Below are 12,923 nucleotides of genomic sequence, written 5' to 3'. Positions count from 1 at the left end.
AGTAGTATTTAATGAAATCAAATGAAATTGCACACACATCCTGTACTTAGCTCAAAGTGACTGAGGCTTTGCAAGCATTCCGGGGGAGGGGGGTTGTCACAAAACCCTGATTGGAATCAATGTATTCCTTTGATTTCAATAGGTAAATTGAAACAGGCTGCATGGCTTTATGGCAAAAGGATCATTAGGGGTGAGTCACTATTTGTCCACCACCACCAATTTTCAGACATGCAGTCTGCTTAAATCTGCTTATTGAAATCAAAGGAAACTTCAATTGGCAATACCAGCTTTTTTGGAGCAGCTTGAGATTATGGATGCTGACATAACCAGTCTGGTAACCTGACCAATCTAAAGAACAGGGAACTATCTAGTTTTTTAATATGAGGAAAGCATTCAATAGGATCGAGGGAACTTGTATTATTTGCTATTGCATATTAATCTCTTGCTGTCACAGATTTAATAAATAAGGTATATGCAGATTCTGCCTGATCTTCCAGTTTAATTTGTAGATCTAGTACTTGATCCATTAACTTGTCTGTTCTGATTGTTTGTCTTAAAGCCAGCTCAAAAGCTTCATCAGCAATTGTAGTGATTTGTGCAACTTGGGTGGTCAACTCCTTAAACAACCGTTCAAGGGGTTTGAGAGCAGCTTGCCAACTCTCCATAAGGTTAATTTGCATTTGTTGCATTTGTGCAGCTAAATCTGCCAGAGAGTTCAGCAGGGGCCTTTGACAGTTCTCCTGCCTTCACTTTATTGGTCACCATTTTGAATGTGTCCATTTCAGTTTCGAGCTGTCAAAAGTTGCAACATAACAGAACAGGGATGTTAAAAGCTAGGAGAACTAAAAGTAGAGTATTTGTGATCTCCTCTAAGTCCCCCAACCGAAGCTACTCACGGGCCATGAAAACTATAGACAATCATCCCCCGCAGTACAAAAGAAATGAGGAATATCTCCGAGATCCAGGGTTAAGCAGCCATCTTGGCAGCAGGCTAGCCACGCCCCCAATTTTTAAAAAAGTTTTATTTAATAAATGAAATGAGATATAACAGAATACAAAATGGAAAAATACAGCTAATGTCATTTGTATACACTTGGACAATAATTAACAAATTGTAAAACCATAAATTAAAACATTACAGGTGAGTCAGAAGTATTCTATAGCACTGGATTATCAATAAGAGTTCACAAGTATACCTTTACACATGAGTAGTCAGCGATCTTTTGGGAAAACACATTTACTATCCAAATTATCTGCCGTACTGGGAGGTGGTTCGAGTTCTGGATATTGGTGTATTGTGCTGAGATCATGTGTTGTGCTCACCATTTACATGAAAAATAAAGTCTTTCCAAATAATTTGGCCTCTACTTAATCTGAGTTTATAGGTCAGTTTTTCTGCTAGGGCCAGAATCCATATTTGGTCATATATCATTCTTTGCTTACACCTAAATATCTCTTGTATCTTGCTATTAGCATTTTACTGTTACCATTAGTATTGGAGCTGTTCCAAATTCCCAAAAGAGACAAGGGTGAGTATTGGACTCAAGGTTTGTTTTGTGATCAGATTTCTGCAAATACTAGTTCCCAAAATTGTGCTATTTTCTGACACTCCCACCAGAGGTGAAAATACATGCCTTTTATTTTCTGCATCTCTAGCATAGTAGGGAAAGATGTGTTTATGTGAGATAGTGTTACAGGTGTAAGAGGTACCATCTGAAGGCTATTTTTAATAAAGTCTGGTGGGTGTGGGCTGAGATTCAGCAGGTTAGGACTGAGGACCAGGTTTTTCCCCAGTCTGAGGACTCTGTTGCAGTACCTAAATCCTTTCCCCACCATCCTTGAAGACCGGTCAGGCTGCCCAAGTCTAGCCCTGCCAAAAATCTATAAATTTGGGAAACTTGCCCCCTGGGTTAAAATCATAAGCTCAAAGGCAGTTAAGTCATTTTCCCTGCACTTATACGCTTATTTACAATGAAGGTACTGACCTAGGTTCTAGTCAGTCATAATCTGTATCTTCTAGAATTTCACATAGCTCTTCTGGTCACCTTGCACTAACATAAAAATCTCTGAACCTATAAAGGTCCTTGGCTGCCCTACTCAAGAGACCCCACCTCACCCCCTTTTGCATTATTTTATTTACACTCTTACATATATTGAGCCTCATTGTTATCCATTTACACAGTGGAGGTCTTTTTGTGGAGGTCTTTGCATTTTTAACATTTTTGACATGTCATTTGCCACCTTACAGCTCAGCCACACCACCAGATCATTGATGAAAAAGTTCATCATGAACCAGTTTTGGATCATAGCCCACCAGCTGAAAAAAAAAGACATCACTATTGTTCCCTTCAGAGCTTAGTTTTAACTGTCAATATTTCAGGGTGGCAGCTTGTGTTCCACAAGAGGTTTATTGTAAAGTGTAGGTCTGTCACAAGTTCCCTTGATACTTTAGGAACATTCTACCTTCTTGGAGAAAAGAATGAACCCCTTTTCCAACTGGATGAAACAAACACTTAACAATGCCCTTGTATCCCTTCGAAAGGAAACTACTACTTGGGGTTTTCACATCAAAGCATAAAGCAGGTTTTGCTTAAATGTTAATGCATTTGTTCAGATTGCTCAGATTAATTTTAACCTGCTTGCTGATTTGATTTCCTAGCTTTGTGTGAAGTTATGATTTGAGAAACAACATCCCTGATCTCTCTAACCAGCAGTAGGGAAGGACTGGTCCTGATGTGGATTTTGAAACCAATATGGGTACACCTCAGAATGGGAATACTAGCTTTCCAAGTCCTTTGGTTTGGTTTCGTTCCTGGTATGTATCTTTAACATTCAGTTTTCTATTTAAACTGTATCTTAAATATGCATATGCATTGGTATTTTATATTGGAAAGTTTCCTGTTATCTTTGTTATCGGACCTTTCTAAGATAGGACTCCAAGATTGTTGTTAATCCATTAAAATTCAAAATCATGCAAATTAAGAACCAATTACCAGTATACAAAAATGTAATGCTGCCAAAAGCCTGAGCAAACAAAGAGTTTTTATTGGCAACTAAACTTAACTTGGGAAAGGACTATAGTTCGTTGGTAGAGCACACTCCATGCAGAAGGTCCTAGGTTCAATCCCCAGCATTTGTAGATAAGACTGGGAAAGCACCCTGTCTGAATCCTGGGGAGCAGCTTTCAGTATGGAGCCTATACTGAGAAATTAGGAAAACTGTTCTAAAGTCGGAGAGCCATCACGGAAAAGGCCCTTCTCTGTGGCCACCAACCTTTCCAAATGCAGGGTTCACATGCAGTATGATCTCAGCAGAATATTTTAATAGATTGGTATGTCCATATTTGTATTTTATAGAAAGAGTAAGACCTTTTTAACATTGAAAACAAACCACAATAGGATTCTAGCAGATTTTTATTTTTTTATGTGCAATTATCTCCTGTGTTTCCTCCCAGCTCCCAACCAACACTCTTTTATTTTTTATTTTAATTTTTTAATCTCTCAGCCCTATGGGTAAATTAGAGCTAGTAGACTATGAATGGAGCTTCATAGCTGAGTGAAGATTTGAATCCTTGTCCCATACTCTGTCTAACCCCTACACTGCCTTGCAATGGTTAGTTTGACTCTCTTTCGACAGCATGTTTGGTGAGCAAATTCCCTTTAGCAGGTAAGAGACTAAGGCTGCAGTCCAATACATGTCTACTCAAAAGTAAGCTCCATTGAGTTCAATAGGACTTACTCCCAGGTACTCCCAGCCTAAGGCAGGGCAGTTGAATGCAAACCATTGGTAAGTAAATCACTGACTACAATGGCTTGGGTAATGTTTTTCAATGTTAAATGTTTCTGAATAGGAATGGCTTGTTGCTCTTATATATCTGTTGGAAGGTTATCCTCACACTTTAGTTCCCTCCCTGGAACACCGAAGATTAGATATATGAGGAACAAAAGAATAGTTACATAGTAACAACTCACAGGTCATTCTGGAGAGAGCTAAACCATGTCAGATGACACGCTAAGCCAAATTATGGCTTAGCTCAGTATGATGGAGGAGCAAAGTGACCCAAATATCCTCTTCTGGAGCTCACACGCTCATGATAAACCATGGTTTGGCTTAGCATGATGCGAGAGTCAGGCCAACGTGTAGAATGTGAAATGGCATTGTCCCAGTACAGCCCAGATAGAGGATGGAGACTGTTAGGTGTCATTAGCTTCTCCCAGCTGCTATTATGCATGGGTACAGCAAGACATTGCAGAAACCCACTTGTGGCCAAGAGCTGGAAGCTAGGAACTGGTTTAATATGTCAATTATACAAGTTAAGGTACAAGACTTACTAGACAGATTCTAACAATTAGCAATATAAAGGTAACATCATAAGCTTTAACTTGTTTTTAATTATTTTGTGCTGATAGTTTATGTTACAGATATCTGCCTCCTCTGTCACCTTTCACTTACTAACACACAATTAGCTGACTGGGGGGGGGCAGTAAATCACACACACTGATGTGTTGTATACAACCAGGGGCTCAAGACAGCAGAGGGAAATGCTGCCAGCAGACCGGACGGATTCTTGCTGAATGCAGCCAACTCTACCCACCCATCCACCCATGGGATAATGAAACTTTGTTAATGGATTTTTATATTACCTTCAATAGTTATCACAAAGGTCAAACTACTTTTAGTATTAAACTGCAATATTTAAGAATAAAAGAAGCAGGGCACACAGCAAGTGTCACCATTATCCTCCATCTGCTGCCCTAAGGGCATGGAGAAAGAACACCAGAGGCAAATGACTGAATAGAAGTCAGTAGAGGGTCACAGTGAAAAAAATGCAGCAGCACAATGTCTTTTCTATAATGAAGACACTGCAGTAAAAAAAATGTTCCTTTTTTTAAATGCTGAACCTTCATCCTCTCATTTTGGTAGAAATGCAACACCTTGAGACCACCCTTTCACACAGTCCATATTTCCCAACCAACAAGCTGGAAAGGTTTGAATGAAGATACAGGGTACATGAAGACCAGGAGCCTATCCTAATCCATCCTGGAAAAAACTCAGGAACAGGACTTTGCAATAGCTATAGGTTCAAGCTCTTAGTTTCAATACCACATATGTCAGTATGAACTTTTAATTATACAGTGATAAATAGTTCCTGAAACAGTTGTATTGAAATTGTATTATCAAGCCACTTTCTTCCATTTTGTACCAAGTGCAGAAAAGGTTGGCATTTTTAACTGTTAACTGATTTCAGAAAGCTGCCCAGAGTCCTCCAGCCAACCTGAGACATTCTCCTTGATTAAGGTTGGGTCACAGTGGCAAAAACTAACTCCAGTAGTTTGCCAGTGCTTAGGAGATAAACAGCTTCTCTGCTGCTTAAGAAATCAATCCCCAGTGAGCCCAGCTTTATAATGCCAACTCCCTAGGCTCAGCCTAATTTTACTGGCATTCTGGCTCCAACGAGGTTTCAACTTTTTGCTCAGACTCTACTGTGGCTAGATCCTCTGTAGGCAAGTTCCTTGTTTCTGCAATGAGCCTTTTGACTCCAACCATCCACTGGCTTACTTCAGTGACATGGTCCACCATTAGTGAGCGATGGATCTCATCAGCCACATCCCAGTGCTGACTCTTGAGCTCTGAAAGGAACAAGAAAGCGCTTCAGAAGTGCAAAAGGTAGTGAAAAAGTGGCCCAATTCATCTGCTCTCCCCCAAATCACTCACTAAAGAACCAGCTAAGAAACGCAGATGTATACTACTCCACCTGCCACACACATGGACTGTGAGCTAATTCTATTGCAGCAGTGCTTCTGGCACAGGAATTATGAAGGGTGGCCATAAGATGTAGGTTAAAGGTCAGAAAAGAAATCTTGCAGCAGAGCACCAAGCCTTGAACTTGGGTACTTACTTACCTTGTGTAAGGATCTCCATTCCCTTTCTCACAGGAACAGAGAGTTTGCCTTGTGCCCACATCTGCTGCAGGATTACCAGGCGCTTGCTGATATCATCACAAACCTGTTTCTGAAAAGAGAAACATCATTCTCACTAATAAGCACCTCTCCCATGGGCTGTATTTATAACTTCTCACCACAGCAAAAGTTCCACTTTCCTGAGGAAAGAGAATGGCAAAAGCCCTCAGTAGCTCACTCTGAGCTAACAAATAAAAAAGCAAACCCTGATTTAGAGCTGTTTGCCTGCTTTCATTTTCCACCCTCTCAGTCTGATCATTTCACTCTAGCTTCTGGAGGTACAGCAATACTTAAGGTTTGCCAATGCAGACATCATGCCAAACTATTATGAAGTGTGATGTCGAACTAAGCCATCTATTTTTCCAGTCTTGCTGGATGCCACCTTTTCAATATTACCTGCCATTTTAATCAATTCTTCCTTGCATAAAATTCACATGAATAGAGTCCTGATTATAAAGAAAATCTAGACCTACGTGTACCTCCAACCAAGAAAGTCAAAACCATTTCATGTGAGATGTTACACTTAAAATAAAAGTCTAATTATAAGAAGCCAGAATTTGGAATATGAATATTTTTGCTCCTCCAGATGTTACTGAACGACAGCTCCTTTCATCCCTGATCACTGTCCATGCTGGCTGAGTCTGATGGGATTTGTAGTACAACAACATCCTGGAGGGCCATAGGTTCCCCATGCCTGTGCTAGATTCTTAATATGCCTCAGACACTTCTCAAATTCTCAATACAGAGCTTATGCCCATAGAACTCCAGAGGTCTCTGCACAGCTGCAAAGGCTAGAAATGTGCTGCTTCTAAAATTTTGAGATTCTGAACACATGCAAGCCTGGGCAATACCCTACAATGTCATCTTCTGTACTCATGACTCAGAAATCCAAGAACAGTGGACTTCCTCTAGCTCTAGGTCTGACACCAAGGGCACCAGGATGCGCTCAGATACCGAACGGCCTCTGCCCCTCATCTTTTTTTTAAAGGTATTTGGCTCCTCATCTGTGTGCATGCACGTGTGCACATGCACAGTGGCACTGAGCTGGCTAGAAAACAAAGTGCAGGCATCAACCCACTCTATTGTCTTGCATATCTTTCCCCAGAATGCTTCTGGCCTCTACATGGGGTATTTTTGCCTGGTGTGTCTTTTATTTGGCGGGGGGGGGTTGCTTGTTTGTTTTTTCCTCCTTTGGCTGTTTGTTTCTTAGACTTCCAAATGTGCCCCCTAGACCCAGAAAGATTAGGGGCTTTTGCTCTAGTTAGTCAACTAGTCCCTTCAGTGCAAGGAAGCAGACAACAACTGCTTATACAGAGGCACAAGAACTTTTTTCCCTCCAAAATAAAATGGGGAAACTCTGAAAAGGCCTGTAACTCCAGCTCACCATCACAGATCTCCTGCAGTCGTCCAGAGCCTCATTCAACAGGGAAAGAACATCCTCCACATGGCAGTCCTCTTCAGCCTCAGTGGTAAGTGGTTTTGTGGCATCTGCCCTCACAGAAGGGCCTGGTAAACCACAATGAGGGAAGCCCACAGGTGGCGGGGGAACAGTTGGCAACTTGGGTGAGAAAGTAGCACTTTCGGAACCAGGTGCTAAAAACAAAAGCCAGGGGAGAAAGGCATGAGAAAGGTTCAGAAGAGGGCAACCAGAATGATCAAGGGGATGGAGCGACTCCCTTACGAGGAAAGGTTGCAGCATTTGGGGCTTTTTAGTTTAGAGAAAAGGCGGGTCAGAGGAGACATGATAGAAGTGTATAAAATTATGCATGGCACTGAGAAAGTGGACAGAGAAAAGTTCTTCTCCCTCTCTCATAATACTAGAACTCATGGACATTCAAAGAAGCTGAATGTTGGAAGATTCAGGACAGACAAAAGGAAGTACTTCTTTACTCAGCGCATAGTTAAACTATGGAATTTGCTCCCACAAGATGCAGTAATGGCCACCAGCTTGGACGGCTTTAAAAGAAGATTAGACAAATTCATGGAGGACAGGGCTATCAATGGCTACTAGCCATGATGGCTGTGCTCTGCCACCCTAGTCAGAGGCAGCATGCTTCTGAAAACCAGTTGCCAGAAGCCTCAGGAGGGGAGAGTGTTCTTGCACTCGGGTCCTGCTTGCGGGCTTCCCTCAGGCACCTGGTTGGCCACTGTGAGAACAGGATGCTGGACTAGATGGGCCACTGGCCTGATCCAGCAGGCTCTTCTTATGATCTAGTATATATATTCAGTGTATGGTACAAAGAGAAAATCTAATCTTGAGCCTCAAAAACAGGCAAGCAAACATATTTTCAGTCTGAAGACCCACCCCTTAGAAACTGACGCCATTAATCAGTTTCTGGGCTGCTCAGTAACCACCCTCAGGATCTATGCAAGCACAATCCTTAGAACACATTACACAAAAAACAACAATTCCCAAATCAAAATCAGCTAGCCCTCAGAGGATGACAGGTTTTTCTGAAGAATATCTGTGGATCACTTTAAAAATCAGGTTTGATACGCAATTGCATGTTGCACAGAATAATATTTTAAAATATGTATCTTTCGGGAAACCACTATCAAAGAGTGTGTGATTCTATGCAGAGTACATATCAGCAGGTCACAACTTTCTCCAAGCAAAACAAAAAAAAAAGCTTTGGATCAAAATGGTTTGATTTTGTAATGTATGAGAATAAGAAAATGCACGATGTAATGCTACCATCTCAGTATGCTACTTTGTGGAACCCATAGTTATTTGTTTATGCTGTGGTAACAGTAGCGACACTTATTTTTATTCTGCACTTTATAATCCCCGTGTGACTTATGGTTAGTCTCTGGAACTGATTTTTTTTTAAAGTTTGTATGATTCTACGGATAAAATCAATTAAAAAATAGCCAGCGGGACTGCCACAGCCTCTCAAGCAGGACCGATGCGCCTGGAGGCACGGCTGAGGTTGGCTGCGGGTGGAAGAGACCGCGGGGCAGCGCTTTCCGAGCGGCTCCCCACCTGAGGCGTGGGAAGTGCGAGGCGGCGGCGGCGGCGGCGGCGCTCCGTCTACTCCCGCTGCTGTTGCTGCTACGCGTCGTGTGAGCAGCCCTCGCTTGGCCCCGCCGCCTCCGCCACGAGTCGCCTGGAGCTGCTGCTGCTGCAGCCCGTACGAGAACTGAGGGGGGTCGTTCCAGCCGCGCTCCCGGTTCCCTGGGGAGGGGAAAAGACGACACGCCTGTTGTTAGACTCATTCCCTCCGCTTATCCCTTAAGAAGCAATCTCCGCGACTTCGATGCTCCTTACCCGGCTTGACATACCGCTCCGCCATGGTCGCGTCACTTCCGCCTCAAGTAGACTCGCGCTGTATGACGTGGCGGACCCGAGCCTGACAGCGCAGGGCCCGGATACACCATCGTTGCGGTGCCCGGCCCTCCCCAGAGACAGAGCGTCACTTGCTGATGAATAAGCAAGTCTGGCAAACAGGCTGGCTAGCTGGAGGGTTGGTCGGCTCGCCCGCCTTCTTTCCTCCGCTACCTGGCCCTAAGCAGGAGTTTAATTAGAAGTAGGCCCCATAGTTTGGTAGGGAAATGAGGCCAACCACGGCCAAGGTAAAGGTTGCTGAGTACTCGGTGGGTTCCTGAGGTGGTGGGAAGACTGTGTTTCTTCCGCATACCAGATTTTCAGAGAAATGAGGCTGGGATGTAAAAGTGTCCCTTCAAGGGGGAGGGGAGAAAGCAGGGTTAAGATGGATTTATTTCATCTAATTTTTTTGCCCTTTTTAAATATACAAATGCATTTAAAGTAGCATACAAAAAACAGTAATACAACCATTAAAAGGTCGCCTTCCTGGGAGTAAACCCCATTGAAAACAAGTGACATTAGCAGGTAGAAGTTATTGATCAAATGTATTCCTAAACAAAAAAGGTTTTACAGCCTGACTGAAAGGAGGTCATTCCATCACTGTGGTGTCATCACCAAAAATGCCCTATCCCTGGTGCTCATCTGCAGTATCTCCAGTAGAAAAGGTTTGAGCACATTTAGATGGGTCAACGTGGTCCTTCACTCTTTAGAGAGGCCAGAAATGAAAAAGGTTCCATTCTTACCTTTGTGGCTAGAGTAGTAAGTTCTGATCACTGTATATAAACCAACATTTTGGCAGCTGAATTTTTGTACAAGTTACAGTTTCTGAGCTATCTTTAAGGATACAGAATCCTGATGAAGCACAACAGCTTCACCTCCCCACCCTCAAGGACACATGTGGGAGAGGTTCGTTCCTCCCTACTTTATCCAGTGCCAGACTGACACATCCCCCCAGGATCTAGTCCTTGATCACAGTCATCTTTCTTGGCATAGAAAAGCAGCACTTGCAAATCTGAAAGGTTGTCCATATGGTTACCAGAATCACCAAGGCTGGAGAAATGACCAGAAAGCAGAATAACCCATATTGTCTAATACATCCGGCCACCATATTTTCCTGGGTGAGACCCCTCTTCCTGGGACCCTCAACCAAATCTATTGAGCTCCCCCAATTTTGCAACCAACAAAATTAAAAGGAAGTTTAAAAGCAAAGGTAAGGGCAAATAAATATAAATCTGTTCTAAAGGTTCTGTCAAGAGTAAGATTACAAAGGGATGGTTATAATTATATTCCATGAAAAATATAATCCATGCTGTTCCATCCCAGCAGAATCCTACAGACACTGTCCGTCTGTGTTCTCACCAGGAGCAAATCACATCCTCCCTTTGTGCCAGAAACTATAGCTATTCAAATAACTTCTTGTGCCAGTCTCACCAGCACCAGTTCCAACCTACTGCCTAACTTGAGGGAGCAGTTTCAAAACTTTGAACTACTGAGTCAGAAGAGTATCACCCATGCTGGAGTCAGCCTCCCAATAGCTGTCCATCAGCGGCTGTCGCACCTCTTAAAGCAGAAACAGGTCCTCCCCGAAGATAGGGTCCTTCTCACTGGGTGATATAGATTGCATGTAGTGGAATATATAACTTCCTGTGCTTCTCAGCTCTTTCTGCCACACTGTCCTGCTGCCTTGTTTTTCTACTGGACCTACGGTGGCTCTGAGAATTAGCCGCTCCCTTCTGAAGCAGAAATAGGGCTTCCCCAGGGGCGGAATTGGCCTTCTCAAACCCCTAACAGCTTATAATGTTTTGGAAAATTTTGACCAGGTTGCTAACCCAAGGCTATTCTGTGTCCCCTCCCCCCAACTCATGAAGATGCCAGGATGTCTGCCAATCTTTGTACGTGTCTTGACAAGTAGGTCACCATCACTGGGATAATTTTCAGCTTCTGGGATGATGGTGTCTGTAATAATTGTATTGCTTCTACTTAGACTCTGTTCCCCTTCCTAGGATATGACCACGCTGTTTCTCTTGCTCCATTCCAATTTGCATTGTGTTGGTGTTTAGCTTTAGGTTGTTCTCACTGCCCTTTGTCTGTAGTTTTTTTGTGCTGATCTCTAGAAAGTGCATGTATTGGAACATTATCAGCTATGCTTTTTACATCCTCCAGACCCTTTAAATTTCATTAATTTGCTTTGGATGATGTCTTGTGGAGATGATATGCCAAAGGGAAGTCTTTTGAAGTGCTATCTTTTGAAGTTTGTATATAAGGTGGTGTGTTTGATGCCATTTTCTTAGAATTTGCTCTGCTAGTATCTGGACTGGTCATCCAATAAAACACTAAATAAATGCACTGCCATCCATTTGTGAACAGTGTCATTAAACACTGCTATATTTGTCAGTCAGTGCTGTCATTGTGATCTTTACTGTGTCTAGGGCCTTCAGTCCTTAGTACTGGCGTAGCTGATGTATCTACCATATAGAGATCTAGAGGCTGGCATCTTTCTTTGTATCCGCACTTTACACTTCACTTTCCTATCATCCAGAATTAATTTATATTGGGGGCTATCAATGCATTTTTAAAAGAATTGTCATTGGGTGTCCATTTTTTCATTCATATGGCTTGCACATGGAAGCCCCTCTACCATGTACAAACCCTGAAATTTGGATTGAGGCAAAAGTGGTTCAAACTTTTTTTTAAAAGGGGGGAGTGAATACAGCCTTGCAAATGCATTTATACAAGTTACCAGCCTAGCAAAATTCTTACTAGCCTGCCCACCCATCAGTAATTGCATGAATTAAAAGCAAATTAAAATTAAAAACTGTTGCGTATGATCCATGTCCTGCTTTAGCAGAATTATTATGAAAAAAAGAATGAAAATATAGAGAACCAGACATCACAGTATACAGGGAGAGAGATTTGTTAAGGAATTTTTCAGAAAGACTTGTAGTTTATAATAACCCTAAGAGTCAGGGCCTGCACCAGAGGGTGGCCAGGTCAAGCATTGGCCAAGGGCTCATGCAGCCCAGAAGGGCCCCTGAACAGCCTTTCCTTAGGGTGGGAGGGTAGTGCTCCTGTTCCATGATCTGCAGTGGCAGCAGCTCCCAACTCTGCCATAGATTGAGGAGAGGGAACTTTCAGGCACAGATAGCATGGGCTACAATAAGCCCACACACATGCTCCACCTACCTCTTCCATTGCTGTGAACGTCATGTGCACTGCACGCACATGCCTATCATCAACTAAGATGGCAGCAGGGGCTTCCCTAAGGGCTGACGTCCCTGCCACCATCTTGGTTGATGGTAGGCATGCACGCATGGCATTCACAGCAACAGGAGAGCTTGGTGGGACTGGCAGGCGGTCTCTGCAGGCCTGGAGCAAGCTGGTGCCCAAGGGCGTAGTCATGCCTGGCGCCAGCCTGCTACAAATTATTGTTTAATGTGCCCCTATATTCTACTGTTTTTATCAAATTTCATTTCTCCAGTCAATGTTTCAGTGGCTTCCAATCTAAACTTGGTTCATTGATTACACTTAATATGTCCATTTGAGTCCACCAGGTGTCCATTTGGACACACAACTATTACTTTAAAAATGGGCTATTGTATTCTCTCGCAGGAGTGCAATTTACTTGTGCTCCTGGGTGA

General features: G+C 42.9%; 1 protein-coding gene across 1 annotated transcript; it reads right to left on the bottom strand.

Annotated features, from left to right (window-relative positions):
- Positions 1-1,007: 1,007 nt before the first annotated feature.
- On the bottom strand, positions 1,008-9,552 carry SRA1 (steroid receptor RNA activator 1). Its single transcript, XM_061586851.1, has 5 exons — positions 9,229-9,552; positions 8,944-9,135; positions 7,345-7,553; positions 5,904-6,012; positions 1,008-5,630 (listed from the first exon to the last, which is right to left on the bottom strand). Exons 1-5 carry the CDS (start codon positions 9,251-9,253, stop codon positions 5,434-5,436), a joined length of 732 nt encoding a protein of 243 aa, XP_061442835.1. The 5' UTR covers positions 9,254-9,552; the 3' UTR covers positions 1,008-5,433.
- Between the last annotated feature and the right edge of the window lie 3,371 nt (positions 9,553-12,923).

The sequence above is a fragment of the Rhineura floridana genome, chromosome 1, assembly GCF_030035675.1.
Source record: "Rhineura floridana isolate rRhiFlo1 chromosome 1, rRhiFlo1.hap2, whole genome shotgun sequence".
NCBI classification, from domain to species: domain Eukaryota; kingdom Metazoa; phylum Chordata; class Lepidosauria; order Squamata; family Rhineuridae; genus Rhineura; species Rhineura floridana.
Note: the sequence above shows the minus strand (reverse complement) of the source record. Positions and strands in the feature narration are given on the sequence as shown.

Coding starts and splice junctions, on each gene's coding strand:
- SRA1 (XM_061586851.1), bottom strand. CDS start 9,253: ATGGCGGAGCGGTATGTCAAGCCGG. Junction 9,136..9,228: donor GGAGCGGTATGTCAAGCCGG/GTAAGGAGCATC, acceptor TCCCCTCCCCAG/GGAACCGGGAGCGCGGCTGG. Junction 5,631..5,903: donor AATGGAGATCCTTACACAAG/GTAAGTAAGTAC, acceptor TGTTCCTTTCAG/AGCTCAAGAGTCAGCACTGG.